General features: G+C 53.3%; 2 protein-coding genes across 9 annotated transcripts in view; one reads left to right on the forward strand and one right to left on the reverse strand.

Annotated features, from left to right (window-relative positions):
• DNAH17 (dynein axonemal heavy chain 17) overlaps nucleotides 1-655 on the forward strand; it is a 33,055-nt gene extending 32,400 nt beyond the window's left edge. For all 7 annotated transcript variants that reach the window (XM_039716109.1, XM_039716110.1, XM_039716111.1 and 4 more), the window contains one exon: nucleotides 373-655. In XM_039716109.1, coding sequence (XP_039572043.1) covers nucleotides 373-620 — 248 coding nt within the window. In that variant the 3' untranslated portion in view covers nucleotides 621-655. The remainder of the gene's footprint in view (nucleotides 1-372) is intronic.
• PGS1 (phosphatidylglycerophosphate synthase 1) lies at nucleotides 145-16,869 on the reverse strand. Of its 2 annotated transcripts, none has more exons than XM_039716120.1 (10): nucleotides 16,103-16,869; nucleotides 12,252-12,441; nucleotides 11,813-11,890; nucleotides 10,844-10,943; nucleotides 10,017-10,206; nucleotides 9,515-9,693; nucleotides 8,100-8,633; nucleotides 4,410-4,558; nucleotides 2,245-2,387; nucleotides 145-554 (listed from the first exon to the last, which is right to left on the reverse strand). In XM_039716120.1, exons 1-9 carry the CDS (start codon nucleotides 16,261-16,263, stop codon nucleotides 2,268-2,270), a joined length of 1,701 nt encoding a protein of 566 aa, XP_039572054.1. In that variant the 5' UTR covers nucleotides 16,264-16,869; the 3' UTR covers nucleotides 145-554; nucleotides 2,245-2,267. The 2 variants fall into 2 exon arrangements, with proteins under 2 accessions (XP_039572054.1, XP_039572055.1); XM_039716121.1 differs by lacking the exon at nucleotides 145-554 and adding an exon at nucleotides 639-987.
• Nucleotides 16,870-17,287: the final 418 nt, after the last annotated feature.

Below are 17,287 nucleotides of genomic sequence, written 5' to 3' on the forward strand. Positions count from 1 at the left end.
CCATGATAATTACTGCTAATGAGAGGAAGGAGGCAGTTCAGCAGAACAGCTGGGAGGTCCACTTGGACAATACGGGACAGCACGTGACAGATCCCACCACAGCCAGTTCACCTTAAACTCTGCAATTCCCACATAAAGCCATGCTGAAGGGAGGGGTGGGGACAGAATTTATTCAGACATCCCACACACAGTAAGGCAAATGCAGTCGCGGGTCACAGTGAGATGAGAACATGTCAGACCTAACCACCATTGAGCCACTCCACCCAACCTTAGCCTGGGAGCCCCCAGCCGTGCGTAGCTGTGAGGAAGGGCCCTCGGGGAGCAGCCCGGGGTGGCAGGGTGCCCTGACGGCTGTCACGGCTGTCACTGCAGGTGCGCGCTGGGACGTGCCCTCGGGCTCCATCGCGGACTCGCGCATGAAGGAGCTGACGCCCGAGATGCCGGTGATCCTGCTCAGAGCCGTGCCCGTGGACCGCATGGACACTGTCAACGTCTATGAGTGCCCCGTCTACAAGACACGGACGAGAGGGCCCACCTACGTCTGGACCTTCAACCTGAAGACAAAAGAAAAAGCTGCCAAGTGGGTGCTGGCTGGTGTGGCGCTGCTCCTAGAGGCCTAGACTTTAAAGACAATGGAGAACAGCAGTACTTTTATTTGTAAAAACCTCCACGTTGTGTAACTCAGTCTATGTTTGATTGTACCAGAACCATTTTAGCAAAGTATCAATAAAACCAGTGCTGGAAGCACTGCTGTGTGGAGCCTGCTCTCGCAGCACAAGAGGTTCTCAGGGCAGATCCAGGTTTTCCACTGGTGGTTTCTGACGTGGAGCTGGTGGGGAGCCAGACCACCGTGGGAAGCCAGACAGACAACTGCACACAAGTGCCCAACTCCTTTCCCTCTTCTGGCTCTCCATCTTCCCACAGCTCTTTGTGTGATGGCAAACTGAGCAGAAACTCCTCATGCTCCTGCATGGAGCATCTGTCTGGCTGGAGCAGACGGGAGAAGAAAGGTGCAGATTTGGTCCAGTTCCCCCACACCCAACCTGCATAGCCCAGAGAAGGTCCAGCTGCAAACAGGTTCCTCTCTCAAGTACGCTATTTCTATTTCTAGGGTACCGAACCTACTCAGCCTTTTCTTGGCAACAAATAATCTGTGTCAGCAGTAACACACACTAAGGTGAGTAGATCTGCCAAGGCTGGTGCCTTTGGTATAAAACAATTCACCAAAATCCCACTCTGTGAAATATTTGAACAATTAGTTCTAAAGTACAGTTGCCTCAAACTTTTCTCACAGCTCACAGACAGACAAACCCCAAGGGCAGGCACAGAGAGCAGCTCGTTTCTTTACAGAGTAGCAGTATTTATAATCAGTTATGACCGAATTTCACACTTACCATCAACTTTTTTCAGGTGCCAGAAATCCTGCTTGTGGCACTGCCAGATCAGAAACCCTTGCTCACACCCTACCTTGCACTCCCACACCTTTTTACCTGGCTTCCAAACACCTTCTTTGTAGGATGTTATGGTTCAAGCCTCCTACTTCCAGCAAGGAACATCCCAAACCCACACCAGCCCCAAAAGTCTTCTCCTGCCCTTTCACAACTCAGGAAATACACTTGTAACACATCTGAGCGTGAAGGAGCCAGGCAAACCCTGCTGAGGGGATGTGGGAACATGCAGCACCCTGGCACACGTGCAGCAGTGCCAACTGCAAGGACTATGCCCAGCACAGGAACAGCCTGGAGCTCACAAGGGCTCGAGTCACAGGGCAGTGGAACCACCAGGACCCCAGGACACCACAAAACAGAAAAGAAAAACCAACTGCCCCTGTTAACCAATGCTACAGGGGCAAAGCAAAGCCCTGACTGGATACAAAGACAAAACATTTTAAGTATTCCAGCAATGCTTTCGATTGGCTGGTCAAGACAGCACAAACACAGTCTGTCTCTCTCTGTGAAACTCTGAAAGGGACATTTCAGAAAGGGAGTTTTATTTCCGTGCATGGAAAATACCACTGTATGGGTTCTCTGCCAGTGGCCCTTTCCAGAAACTCTAGTAGACAAAATCCAGTCAGGACCTGAGCACTGATCCCAGTCCCTGGCAGCCAGTACCCCAGAGGAATCGAGAAGTTCTGGTTTTCCCCTCATCATCTGCGTGTCCATGAACTAATTGCTCAAATCTTTCTTTCATGACAGAGCACTACAGTCAGTGCAATATAATTCCCCATAATGGCAGCAAACTCACCCAAAGCAGCAACTTTTCTCCTTTCAAAAGAAATTCTTGATCAAAGGTGTCACCAGCTTCACCCACAGTTTCACATAACGACTTGGCTGCTCAAACGTTGATGTTGAGACCACACCTGAGCAGAGGTAAAGCTGCTCTTGCTCCTGAACAGGGAAAGAAACATCATCTCAGTAAATCCCAAGTGTTAAATTATATAATGGTCCTTCAGAGAAGCAAGTTCTTAGATAAAGCTGACCAGGGATCTTACCACAAGTATGCACCATTTCTCCTCAAGAATTTGCAATTAAAACTCTACAGAGAACAAGGGTAGAGGGTTTTGCCTTTTTGTGCCCCACAGCTGCATGAGCTGAGCTTCAGTTTCAGAAAACTCCTCAAGGCCAGGCTGTAATTGCCAGAAAAGGAAACCTCACCCAAACCTCCTGGGACTGGCTTATGCAGCTCTTTCTAGACACAGCTCAGGCGCCGTGTTTGCAGATGAATGTTCAGTCGTGATCTCAGCTAAATTACCAGAAACACTCGGGCCCCCACAGCGTGCACCCAGTGCTGAGGGAGGAAATGAACCACCCTGCTGATAACACACTCACAGCACGTGAGAGCAGTGCTTTGATCACAGCTAAGTGGGGTTTTTAGCACAAACACTCAGGTTTCAGGATCTGCAGGCAAACGAGGAGCAGAACAGCTCCTGGAAGTTTGTTCATCATCTTTTTTTCATCACTGAAGCTGTCACAAACAGCAGAAAATACTCTGCACTATTTAAATTCAGGGTGGAACAAGGAAGCAGGAACCAAGTACTGGAAAGTAACATCAAAAAGATGAATCAACACATTAATCTGCCAATTCACTCCAATTTGAGAGCCCTCAAATGCTCCAAGAGCCATAGTCAGCCCTGCTGTGAGGATTCTGCTCCATGACCATCCATTATGGTGAGATCTGAGCACCAGAGGCAAGGCCAGTTCCCTGAATCAATCTCAGTTCATTCACAGAAGCACCCAAAGACACCCAGACCACTCACATTTCTTCCCAAATCTCAGCACACATTTTTAAAATGGAACTGAACATTACACAGGCAAAGTGATTTCATGGCAGCATCCCAGGAATGGATTAAGTCTTCTAAAAAAGACCACAGAAAGTAAACACCCAGCCCATCTCAGAATCAGCTTCCAGCAATCGGGAATGGTTTAAAGCCCTTTGAATGAGATCACTGCAGCTCTGTGTGAGAAAATTCCTTTGTGTCACATTTCCATTGATTTTACCCTTCCATTAGAAACAAGCAGAGGCAAGATATGAATTGAAATACTCAAGCAACTCTTCCAGTAATAGAATTGTTTTTGATTAGATACACTCTGACTCATCCCAGGGAAGAGCCCTGATGCAAGAGGGCAATTCCCATTGATCTTGCATACAACTCTGCCAGCACCTGCCTCACACAGTGCATTTCTGAGGTCTCCAAGTCACACAGAGGCAGAAAACATCTGCTTTGAAACAGAACACTGCAGGAGAAATTACTTGGGACAGTCAGTTCTAGCAGAAGATTCAGTCAAGACAGCTGGAGAAGCAGGCAGGATTCGGAGCAGCAGCAGAACTGCTGAGCATTACAAGCTGCCTAATTAAAAACAGCACAGAAAAACCTTGGGACATTGAATATCAAACCACTTAAAAATATTTGTGTCAAGATTATATAATGTCATATTATTATTATTAAAGATAAGGATTTTGTCATAGAACTTCATGGGCATCCCAGCCAGTCCAGAAACTTTTCCAGTCCAAGCTCAGACATTCCAAGGGCCTGGCCTCATTAGCCCAGAACCTGCCAGGCCCTGGGCAATGCTCAGATGCTGGGGTTAAGGCTCAGAGGCACAGCGTGGCTGGTGAGCAGAGGAGTCAGCAGGTCCTCCAAAGGCTCTGTGCACATCCAGCCCTGAGCACTCCCGAGGTCACTGGGGACACACATTCCTTCCCGTTATGGCCTCATTTCCCAGCACTGGGTACTTGCAGCAGGCAGCTCATCAATAGTCACTTCACTGACAGCTCCTCAGGACTCCCCATGCTCCAGCAGCTTCTGAGTTATTGTAGCTGGAGGTTTTTACTGCCACTGCGTCCTCAGCACTCCCTGTGTGACCCAGAAGTACAACATACCCCCAGCTTCCCCACAATCTGCTGCTTACCTGATGCAGCTGCTGCTGCAAGGCTTTATTTTCTGTCACTATTGCAACCTGAGCTTCCAAGTCACGATGAACTGATCGATATCCAAAATTTGGAGAGCCAATCAGGGTCAGGCAGGGCAGGTCACTCCCTGCCAGGTACAACCAGAGGCCTGCAGGAAAAATGAGGAAGAGAGGCAGCGTGACAGCCAAGGGAATGGCCAGGGTGAGCTCACATGGTCCCTTCACTCAGACTGAATTAAATGCTTTAAACATGGATTACAGATTCTGTACAGGACCTCGAGAGCACAGAGCAGCCCAGCAGGGCCTGCAGGGCTGCTCTGCTGTGCGCAGCGTGTGCCATGTGTGCCATGTGTGGGGTGTGTGCCACGTGTGGGGTGTGTGCCACGTGTGGGGTGTGTGACATGTGTGGGGTGTGTGACATGTGTGGGGTGTGTGACATGTGTGGGGTGTGTGACATGTGTGGGGTGTGTGACATGTGTGGGGTGTGTGACATGTGTGGGGTGTGTGGGGTGTGTGCAGTGTGTGCTGTGGGGGGAGTGTGGGGTGTGTGCAGTTTGTGGGGTGTGTGCCATGTGTGGGGTGTGTGCAGTTTGTGGGATGTGTGCCATGTGTGGGGTGCCCTGGCACAGCCCAAATCAGGGCTCTGACTGGGAGTGCAGTGGCCCCAGCGCACCCCAGGAACACACTGCCCCAAAACAACCCAGAGCAAGTCCCGCCACTGCATTAGAGGCTGTTTTGCACCACAGTGAATTCAGAAACACTGAGAGAAGACAAACAGGTTTTCAGTGAAGGAACCAGCCCCAAAGGCCCAGCCAGACAGGCTAAGTCTGTCCAGCCTGTCCCAGGGCCAGGGACCAGCCCCCATCTCGGGACCATGACATGAAGAGGCACCTCCAGCTCTGGCAGTGAATTCACATGCCACTGTGAAAAGACACAGAGGAGCCACCAGGAATGAGATCAGACTCATGCCAGGGCACCTGGCCCCCAGTGCCACTCACCAACACAGCTCCCACAGCTCTGCCAGCACAGAGAGCAGGACAGAGCCCAGGACAGGTTTTCAAGGGAAAGATGGAAACATCACATTATTCTCAAGCACATCACTGCAGCAGGGCAAGAAGGAACAGCCACAGGAGAATCAGGACTGCTGCCAAGGAGAGGCTGTGTGGCCACTCTGCACAAACGGAGCCAGAAAGCCTTTGCTCTCCTCAGCAGAGCCCTGGGTGAGTCTCTGGTAGAGGCTTATCCCCATGGCTGGTCACACACAGACTGCAACAAAGAACCCGTAGCATAAAAACCACCTCGGCCTTAAAATAGCAGCAGGTTTCCCAACTCAGCCCCAGAGCAGTTCCAAGAATGCCTTGAGTAAGATGCTGCCGATTCACTGCCAGTTCCTGTAAGCTCCTCCCCACCCCCACAGCACAACTCAGAGAGCTGGCACTGCCCTAATGCCTCCAGTCCCCGCGGGCTCACCCCACCACAGCAGGGCTGGACAGCCCACCATGGGCCCTGAGAGCCACATGGCAGAGTTTTGTCACGTTCTGCCACCAAACAGGACCCTGCCAGGGGCTGTCTGGTGCCTGACCAGCCAAAGGCTGGACCTCTGCCCAAGCAGCAGCCATGAGGAACAGATTCCTTGCCTTCCCAAGTGTCCTGTGGCAGTCCCACAGCCTTTATAGCTCTCTGGTTTCACGGCCATCTGTCAGGATCTGCTCCAGCAGTGACTCACCTTCCAGCAAGGGGAAGCGCGGCTTCCCAGCGCCAGTCAATAGCACTAACAGGGTTTATCTCACAGCACACACCACCTGCCCAGCACCCTGTCACCACAACGTGCTTGGAAGGGATCCCTGACCCCAAGGGATGCCCCCATGTCACCCCCAACATCACACGCAGGGAAGTGGCAGGTGGGCTTTGGGATGGACAGCTGCTGGCAGTCCTGCTCAGACGTGCACCCCATCTGTGCAGAGCTCTGCCACACCTGTGTGGGCACCCAGGAGAGACATCCCTGGGCACCACCTGACACTCTGCATGCAGATACAAACAGGTTAAGGGGAGCAGGAGGGGCACGCAGCACAGCCCCAGTGTTTGGGGATCCCATGGGAGACTCAAGGGTGTCTCATGTCTCAGCCCAGAGAGGAAGCACCAACAGGCACTATTTGCTGCTGGGAATCTCATGTCCTCAGCCAGGAGCTAGGCTCCATGTGCTCCTTGTGCACATGCCCTTCACATCTCCAAGGCTTCCTCCCTTCCCTCTTCTGTCCTTGTCCTCTCTGCCACACCATGTGACTCCTGCAGAAGGAAATGAGGTGAATCCAACATGTGCCAAGGGCACAGCATGCCAGAGGAGGAGCTGCACACTGATCCGCCCAGCACTCTGAAAGAGAATGGAAAAAAGGCAGCAAATGTCTCCAGCTGTCCCTCCTGCTAGGCATGGGAGCTGCTGAACTCCAAGCCCTGCATCCCCCTCCAAGCAAACACCACACAGCAGAGAGCCCAACAGGCCTGGCTGGCCAAACAGGACCATCTGCACTTTGGTAACTGGGAAAAGCAGCCCTCGTTTCTGGGCTCAGTTTATGCCAAACCACATCCCACTGGGAGTTAGCAGTGCCCAACAAAGGCAGAACCTGGGAACCACAGATGGCTCAAGCATGTGCATCCTGAAAGGCACGGAACACCCCAGGCAGGCAGGCAGGGCCCTCCCTCGAGCTGCCCTGGGTCAGATAAGGGTTTTCCCTGCACTCCTGGCCGTGCTGGGGAGGGGCACTCTGAGCCCTGTTTGTCATTTCAACACAGAGGCACCCACTAGCACCCAGGGATTTTTGACAGTTGAGAGAAGGCCAACTGGGCAGCTTTCCCTCCCCGCCACCTCTGAGGCTCCCTCTGAGCACTCCTGCAAGAAGCAGGAGGATGGAGCCATTCCTGCTAACAGCTCTCTTCAAAACAGGCATGGCTGGAGCCCCTGTGTTCCAGTCACAGCCCAAACACTGCAGCTCAGCTGGAGCACTGTGCTGGCCTGTGGGAGCTGGGCACAGTGTATCCAGCAGGAATTCAGGGTCTCCCAGAGAAGACCTCGAGGTTAGCATTCATTAACTCACTGCATGTTAGTCCACATTCCTTCCTCAGCCCCTTGCCCTCTGGCTGCAGTGGCTCCTGTAAGCACATGCTGCAGCTCCTCACACTGCACCCCGTGAGCTGGGAACGGGAGCTGTGCAAATCCCTCAACACTGACACTGTCCCCACACAGACCTGCTGCTGGGAAGGCCCTGGGAGCAGCTCCCGTCCAGCACCTGCCCCCAATACTGCTGCAGGGTCCCCAGCAGAGTCAGCACTCCTGCCTGCTGAAACCAGCCCAAGGGATACCAGACACTGCACCACGGCACTGACTGCATCACAAACACATCCAGATGCTCCCTTTCCTTCACATCACCTTTCTCATGAGGCAGTGCTTCAGTGTCACCACAGGGACAGCTCTCACATCATCCCTGTGACTGTATTGAACCAAAGGCAAAGGCAAGGCGTCCCCCAAGTGATCCAAACCCTCCAGGGTTACACAAGCACGCTGTTTGAACCTTGGAGGAGTGTTTTGAAGTTTAAACCTGGACTGGCACCCAGCCAGCCCCTTACTCCTTTCGCAATCCAAATGCACAGCTCTCTCACACTTCTGAACAACTCCTGGGGATAAGGGCACCTTACCTTTGGCATGGAACGTCCACCCAGCACGGGAGTACTCCTGCAGCTGCACCCTCTCCTGCTGCTGCAGGCAGCAGACCTCACTGTAAAACTGATGTTCAATGTAAACATAGGCAGCAGGGATGGCACCTGCCACCCCTTTGGCACCAAAAAACCCATTGACCTCTGGCGAGGCCAGGAGGATCCGGTACTCGGCCCTTGTGCCCAGGATGAGGTCCATGTAGGCCTGTGTCAAGTTGAAGTAGCCAGTGGTGAGGTATATCCTGGCATCCCGCTCAGCCTCTGTCAGCAGTGTCTCTGTGACCATCTCGTCTATTTGAATCCCAAAAGGTTTCATTTGGATTAAGGGATAGATCCAGGTGTCAGGTTCCGGTTTCAGACTCCCAGATGCTTGAGAGCCTTGCTGGGATAAGAGGGAGCTGCCTGGCTGGCTGCTGTGGAAAGTCTTTGCATGAAGGAGCTCCTGCCGTGTGCGGGCAGAGTTGATGACCTCCATGACCTTCCGGTGGGCAATCTCGCAGTAAGCCACTTTGTCTCCTGCAGGAAAAGTCAGAGAGATGTGTCTGAGCTCCACAGGCACAGAGCTACGTGTCACCTCTTACACACCAGGAAAAGCTGCTGACAGGACATGGACACAGGAACAAACAGGAGCCAACACAGAGTGCACACTCTGTCTTAAGGCCCAAACCAGCTGTTTCAAGGTCAGCAGAGCTACATTACAGAAGAGAAATGCTCAGCAACTGGCAGCAGCCTGAAAAATCCTCTGTGAAAGGAGAGGACGAGGGTGAGGCTACACTGACAACCAAGAATGAGCTGGAACACACAAATAAACTCCCACCCCCAGCCTGAACTTACATCACCCAGCAGTGCAAGGCCAGGACAAAAACTGATGACGCAATCAGCCTGGCACTTCACTGCCCTTCTCTGCCCAATTTTACGCTTGTTCCCAGTCTTCCTGAACTGATTCCCATTGGATTCCCAGAACAAACTCTACTACAAAAGATTAATTACCAACAATAGCAGCACATTCATAAACCCTTCAGAACACGCACACCCAGAGCACCTGGAATTGCAGCTGCTAGTATCAGAATGAACTTCTCAAAGGACTGAAGTTCTTGTTTAAGGCCAAAAGCAGCACATTTATGAGGCAGAAGAGTTACTTCCAGTCTCTGCATGCCCTGTCAAATCAGCCTGTGACAGCCACTGTGCTGGGAAAACCCCAACAGACCCAGTACTGAAACTCAAGCAGTCTTGATTATAATACTGGATGCCACAAAACAGGGCACCCCACAGCCTGAACAATGGTCCGACACCCAGCAATTCCCACACAGATGGAGCCTAAGCCATCCTTAAACCCTGGCTGTCACTCCTCTCTTCTGGATCCCATCACTCAACCAGCTGAGACAACTCCCTCCTACCTTGGTACGGGTGTACCATTCCCTCCATTATCTGGACTGTATCATCCTGCTGTAACTGCAGGGACACATCTCCAATTGCATCCACGAGCTCCGTGAAGAAGTCTGCGATCTCGGGAGAGTCCTGCAGCAGGACGTAGCGGTCCTGACGATTGGTGAAGTACAGATCACTCAGGTTTGCACTGAAGAGAAAGGGAAGAGACGAGTTCAGAGCATGGGCACAAGATTCTCAACCTCCCAGGCTAGGCTACAGGCCTCACTCTGGGATAGCTGCACTAAAGAACAAATTGGCCATTTCCTTCAGAATCTCAAAATATTTTTCTCATTAAGAAAGACTTGCTTTCATCTGAGAATCTCAGGTGCAGGATCTATGGTTGATCTCCCATCTCAGAAGAGGACTGATAGGATCACCATGGAGTCCAGGTGTTCAGACAAGGCTGGCAGCACAGACAGCCTGCCCAAAGGCCAATGAAATGATGGCACCAAGGCACAGAGCGGGACTCACCCGCTCAGGATCACGTTGTCATCGAAGAGATAGACCTTGATGTGCTGCAGCCCAATGGTCTCGTTGAAGCGCTCTGGAATCAGGAGCCGGAGCAGTCCACGCAGGTTTGGGGTGTGGAAGAGGGACACGCGGACCTGCTCGGGAAATCGCTGCAGCAACGGGATCAGCATTGTTCGAGAATTCTTCCTGCCTGGCAGAGGAAGGGAGTTTCAAACAAAGATCACACCAGACAGGGCACACCATGACACAGCTCTTCAGCTGGTCACAGGGTGAGCACCCCTCCCATCCACTGGCACTTCACATGTTTTCCTTTCCTCTTTGGTTTTTTTAGATCACTTTCATTTGCACTATGTCAATATTGAAACTGACATTCAGAATCAGGGCAGGTCTGACACTTTTCAAGCTTCTTAACCAAGCCTCACCAGCAGTGGTAACACATCTACAAGAGTCACTGCAGATGAGCACAGGTTCCTGATTCAGTGTGCTGCTGCTTCCAACAATTCCCATTCTCCTTTCAAAATGAAAATGTAAGTGAGCATGATGGGTAAGGGCAAATGCACTAACAAATGAACCAAGCAAGACTATACCAGCTGCATAGAGTAGTTTGGCCCTTCTTGCCCCTACCACATATTTTTGGAAGAAAAGCTGTTCAACTTGAAGATTTTTTTTGGAATATGCAGTTCTGGAACACAACAGGACAATCCTGAAGTGTGCATGTTTTAAGCAAGTAGGTCCAACTGGCCAAGATACCCACTCTGAAAAGAACTGTCTCCCTAGCCTAAGAGTGAAATCAGGCTCTGACAAAAGCAATGAGCGGCAATTCCTACCCCGGGAACCCCTGGTGTAGTCGAGGAGAATGGAAACTCTGAGGTCAGGTGAGCCTTTTGCTTGCAGTGATTTCTCCAGTGTTTCTTCTAAGCAATACACCTGCAGAGAGAGTTCTCTCCTCATTACAAAAGCAAATACACTTTCCAAGGGAAGTGCTCAGCAGCAGGAGACCCTGGCCAAGACAGCTCCCACACCCTGGTGCAAGTCTTTCCTCCTTGTGCCAAGCACAGCCAGTTCAGCCTTTGCATCTGCCAGCCTGGCAGCCTTCATCAGCCTAAAGCCACAGATCAAAGGGCCTCAGTTTTACATGTCCGCATTCTTCAGGTCTCACAAGAGCAATTAATGTTCACAGAAAAAGTCCCGATATCATTCCCAAATCACAGACTTGTATCACCAAAGACAAACATTGGCAGGAATTCACTGCATTTTTATTCTTTAACTACAAGGTTGTTTGTCACATGCAAATTCAAATCCTATGTGCAAGCCCAGACAAAGTTGGGCATAAATCCTATGCAGACTCCATCCACCTTTACCCTGCCAGGGCATTTGCTTCCTAACATCAGAACCTGGCGTAGGCCAGGCTTCTTCCTCAAGCCTTTGGGCAAAAATGCTTTTGATTCCAGAGGAACGAACAAAAAAAGACAAATACCATGAAGCAAAGCTGACCTCAGTCTCAAATACAGAAAACCAATCCTTCATCTGTGTCCTGGAGCACCAACACAGCACCACACAACTACAGCTCGAATCCCATTCAAGAAAAATAGATTCCCATGACCTGAGTTTTACAAAGCCCCCCTGAGCACTCTGAACAGCAGGCCAGTCCCTTCTGACAGGTCCAGGCTAACCATCCCCTGAAGAAGTGCAGCAGTTCCCTGGCTCTATACCAGACCTCAACCAGAAGCGTGCCTCCCTTGCACATCCCTCCCCTGCATTCCCTTCCTGGCCTTCCCAAACCCTTCCACACTCACCAGCTCCTGCTCAAGGACTCCTGTTCCCAGGTACAGTGAGGCCATCACCACCCGCTGCTTGGCTGCTTTTATCTGCACCTGGGAGCAGCAAAACACAAGTTCAGTTTCACACAGGGTCCTGAGGAGCCATCAGTCCAGACCCGGCAGTGCTGCACTCTCCTGGGAGGATGCCCTCAGCCACGTCTCTGCTCTGGCTCCCTGGCCTTGAGGGAGGAAAGGTAACACATGGACAGTGCACGTAAAACACACAGAGCTCGGCGGAGCCACAGCAGAACCACTGCTGCCTCTAAAATTCAAGGAAGAAACCAGTCCTTCCTGGGAAACTGAAGAGCACACTCCCTGCAGCTAAACTTACTCCATATGAGAACAGTTACTAGGCAGCAGCTGCAAAACTGGAATTGTATAAAACCATTCCCACAACCTGCAGCCCACACCTTACCTTCAGGAGTTCATAGAATTCCGCCGGGGATGAAAGCACCTTGACATGCGAGCTGGAGATCCCAAACTCTGGGACCAGATTCCTGATCCACTGGAACCTGTGCGCTCCTTCTGGACAGAGTGAACACGGTGGGGCTGTGATCACTGGAACAGGAGGAGTGAGTAGTGGGGCTAAAAGGAGCCATGATGATCTGTGCAAAAAAATAAAAGGAGAAATTCTTTGTAGCGAAACTTTTGCGTCCCAGCAAGATTCCAAGCAGCTAAAGGAAGAACTGCAGCCAGAGCCAATACATGGCAGGGATCCACAAAGGCAAGAATGCCTTTCCCTTTCTTTCCACAATACGATCTGGATCATCAAAACCAAATGTAGAAACAGAGAGACACAGGGCAAAATGTGGGTAAACAGATCTGAACATCACCAGCTCCTCCCCTGAGCTGGCACGGAGATGAGGGGAAACAACTACTTCATCAGGACAACATGGGAGGGGAAGGAGGCCAGGAGCTGCAGAAAATGAGAGTGTGGATGCTCAGGTGTCTGGCAGTGCTGCGTTGGTACCACCTGTACCTGTAACCAGCCACTTCTGAATTATCTCCATCACACACACATCAGCTTCATCATGGCCAACCCTCCCTCCATGTCAGCTTTGTTCTCAGCTGGGCTGAGGTCACCTTTCAGGTTTAAAGATCAGGCTGCTTTAAAGAGAAAAATGCCTCCATCCCTCAACCTTATCCAAAAATAGATCTACAGCACACAGGTTGGCCAAGTGCATGCCTCAGCAAAGGCAGAGCAATCCCACCCCAAGAATGACCCTCAAAAGGAGAGACTATGTCCCAGGAGGAATGCACCAAGAGCCACAACAGGGATCCATCCCTGTCCAGCAATGACACCAGCATTCGCAGAAGCGCAACAGTCACAACTTCCCCTGCAAACCTCACAAAAGGGGAGCTTTCCACATGTTCCCTGTGAGGGAGAGGTCAGAAAACTCATTCTTCAAAAAGAAATTTCAGAACAAATTTAATTTCTTTGAAGTCACTTTGGGAAGAAACCAGCTTACTGCCAGCATCACGCAGTGGGTGACAGGAAGCAAGCAACAACTTCTCCTCTTGGAGGTTTCACACATGCAAATTCATCCACTCATAGAATAACCCCCCCCGGCAGGAGTCTGATCACATGACAAAACCACATTTCAGCACAATTAGCAGCAGCAGCTCCCATGAGATCCAGGAATCCATGAGCAAGGGACTGAACTGCATCCCTGAACCCACTGGAACCACTCCAGTCTGCAAACCCCACTCATGGGAGCTTCTTGGGATGGAACTGGGCTGCCTGTCTTACCCTGAGGAGCAGCAGGTCCTCGGGCCAGCAGGCAGCCACTGTCCTGCGGCCCATCCTGATGATTCCACCATCATCACACACCAAGAGGAAACTTGATCACAACCTTTACCAGAATTTGTTACGAGGAACTTCTGGCTTTTTTACCACAATCCAGAGCCCAAATGAACACAGATTCCAGGAAGATGATTTCACCCATCTGGTTCATGATACAACCCTGGATCTTCACAAGGTTTCCAAACGTCCTTACAAGGAAACCAGTTCATAGTGGCGTTTCCTGGCAAATCCACGAGTTTGTCACTCACTATTCATGAACAGCGACATCTGAGTCAGTCAGTGCAGGAATTCCTGGGATGGTGGGTTTTAACGGATCATGTGGACTGGGCTCAGCCTGAATACCCAGAAGTGACAGAGATCACCAGCACAGGCTGTTAAAAACAATGCAAATATCCCCTAAAAGGTGCAGAGAAAAATTAAAGCAGAACAGAAACACAAGAAATACCACTTTTCAGGCACATTCTCCTAAGTTTCTACAGAACCTGAGCACAACCTTCACACACCTTTGCTCACCTCAAGCCTCACAGGCCACATACAAAGAGCAGATTCCCTCTGTTCCATCTCTGCAAGGGAGCATGGCACACAGAGCTACAGGAATTCACGATGGATCCAAAAACACAGGGGTTTAAAACCCACCCAGTGCTCACCCCACAGAGCAGTGGCATTGTTGGGCTCTAACCCAGCCCCGCAGGTCACAAACAACATCCTCTGGAATTATTCCCAGGGAGGAAGCAGTGGCAAATTTTATGTATTTTACAATAACAATCAACAGAGAAGAATATTGTCCTGCTTATCTCATTGGCCAACCCAATTACCCTTCCAGAAGCCAGACCAGTGGCCAAGCAGACACTTTCCAGAAACATGGTTCCCAGAAGGCATTTTCTAGCAAGGACTGTTGGAACTGGGAGTCCAACTGCACCTGCCTCCCTGCCTGCCTGGAGCCAGGGGCAGCTCCCAGGGCAGCTCTGAAGGCTGCAGGCAGTGATGGGTTGAGCTTGGAGCATCTGGACTCTGACTGGAACATCTGAGGAACATCAACCTGCAGCACCAGTACTGTTTGGTTTGGTCCAGATTTATCCTCACTAACTGCATCCTCCAGATTTTTCACTCCCTAAGTAATTTACAGTGTGTCAACATTGTTTGGTCTTTCAACCCAATACTGAAATTTACAACTTATTCAGCACTGAGAACCTATGGCTTTTAGGATTATCAAATAAATCCGTATTTTGCTCCAGCCACAGATCCACTGGCACTGGCTCCCAGAGCAGCAGCCTCTACCCACCAGCGACTGACATCAGCTCAGTGACTACCCAGTACAACCAACCCTTCCAACCACGCACACACAACTATCAGAAACCATGTAACATTATGAAGAAATCATCAAAATTCCACACTGTGACAAAACAGGTTTCAGAGGAACAGAAAATGAACAAGGGGGGAGCCCTTTCCACGTACTTCACATCACTGAGTTAACCAGAAAGAGAAAACGGAATCAAAAGGAACCACCTCAGACCCCTTCTGAATAAAAAGTTTACCCTAAATAGAAACAACGGATTTTTTTTGGGGGTGTGTTTTATTTTTTAAAATGTAGGTTTGGTACAGAAACTCACAATGCAGCTGAAACTCCTATTCACTGTAAAACCTCATCTTCAGAGCCGGAGGTGAAGTGAAACTGGGGGACACAGTGCTGTCCTTTCACCCACACACAGCAGCACACAGGGGCATCTACACTGCTGCTCTGTCAACTCAGGGATTGCTTTCCAGGGCTCAGCCCAATTTATCTGCCCTAAAAACACTGGCGAGACCAAAAGAGAAGCGTGGCAAGAATTTCCTTGGTGTGAACGAGAGCACAGACTGACGATCCACCTCCTCCAGGAGCGCGGTGACAGCCGCTGGCTGTTCACGGCCGCCGGGCACTGTCACGGTGACAGCCGCTGGCTGTTCACGGCCGCCGGGCACTGTCACGGTGACGGCCACCGGGCACAGCGGGCCCTGCCCCGCTCAGCTCCCTGCCCGCCGGGCACACACGGGGCTGGTACCGGTTTCGGCCCCGTCCCGGGGGACACCTCCCCCTCCGCGACCACCCGGCCGGAGGGACTGAGCCGAGCACCCAAACCCGGCCGGTGCCACCCCGAGGGCTGAGCTGTGGCAGCCGCGGGGCGCCCACTGACAGCGGGAGGCAAGGACATGGGAAATAAAGCTCAGCTGCTGTCCCGAGGGCGATCGCACACTGGGGTGAGCTACAGGGGTCTGCGACAGCAGAGCCGACCCCGAGCCCGGCCTGGGGCCAGCGAGCCGCCCCTTTGCCCTACGCGGTTTTTCCAAGGGGCTGGGCCGGGCTGGAAAGGGGAAGCGGTGAGCGGGGGATGCCCCGGTAACGCGACACCGACTACGGGGGCGGCCGAGGGCTCCCACTGCCTCGCAGCCCCGGGAGAGGCGACGGGGTCCCGGCCGGTCCTTACCTGCGGGCGCGGCGGTCGCGACCGCGGGAGAGGCGGTCGGAGAGGCGGCCGAGCAGCGCGGCCAGGCCGAGGCGGCCCCGCGGCAGCCAGGCCGAGAGCCGCCACCACAGCGCCGCGCCGCCCGCCGCCATCGCCCGCGCCTTCCGCTTCCGCGCTGCCATGGCGACACCGCCTTCCGCTTCCGCGCCTGCCCGCGCCTCCGCCCCGCCCGGGCCCGGCCGCCGCTCCCGGGAGCCCTGGCCGTCCCCCGCCGTCCCTCCCGGCCTGCGAGCGCGGAGCCCCTGGAGGGCCGGGAAGGCTCCGGGAGGAGCTCACGGGGGGCTCGTTGTCCGGCGGGGCCGCGCCGGGGCTCCCCTGCTCCGCACACGTGGGACGGGCTCACCGCCTGCCCGGCAGTGTCACCCGCCGGTGTCTCTTCTCCGCCCGGGGCGAGCCCCGGCGCGGCTGAACGGCTCCGAAGGGATGTACACGGTTCTTGCCCGCGGCAGAGCCGGCGTTCGCCGCCCCGCCGGGCACGGCAGAGTGCGGGGACCGCGGGTCCCCCCGCCGGGTCCCGATACGGGGAGCCGGTCCCGCCGGCGAGCCCCGGAGCCGCGTCGTGCCCGTCCCGTCCCTCCCCCTCTATCCCGCCCGCCCCGGCAGCGCGCCGGGGCTCGTTTGCGTTTCAGAGCAGCCGATTCCCAGAACTGCCGCACTGGGTTGGTCTCTGCCGGGCAGCGGCCGCTCCTCCGGGGCAAATTAAACTGTTTAAAATAAACCCACGGACAGTGCTCGGGTTGTGTGCGAGCTCGGAACCAGCAATTGCCAAACGGGTGGGGAGAGGAGCTCCGGCGCCGCTCGTCCCGCCGGGCACCGGCCCCACAGGGGCACCGGCCGCGGGCCTGGGGCGGGGCGGAGGGCTGGGGAACCCCTCAGCCCCGGGGGCAGCCACGGACAGGGGCCCTCGGTCCTGCCGAGCTCCCCACCAGCCCACACGGCCCGCAGACCGGCAAAGCACCGACCGCGCGGATCTCCCAGGGGTCCGCAGCCACCGCCGCCCGAAGCGGGGCTCGGGGATCGAACGGCTGCGGAGCCGGGAGCCCCCGCACAGCCCCGGCTGCGGAGTCCCCCTTGTCTTCGGTCCGAGGGCACCCCGTGGGTCCCCCGAGGCTGGCGGCAGCCTTGCACATTGGCCTGGAATCGTGG

The sequence above is a fragment of the Passer montanus genome, unplaced genomic scaffold, assembly GCF_014805655.1.
Source record: "Passer montanus isolate IOZ18808 unplaced genomic scaffold, ASM1480565v1 scaffold35, whole genome shotgun sequence".
Lineage (NCBI taxonomy): Eukaryota > Metazoa > Chordata > Aves > Passeriformes > Passeridae > Passer > Passer montanus.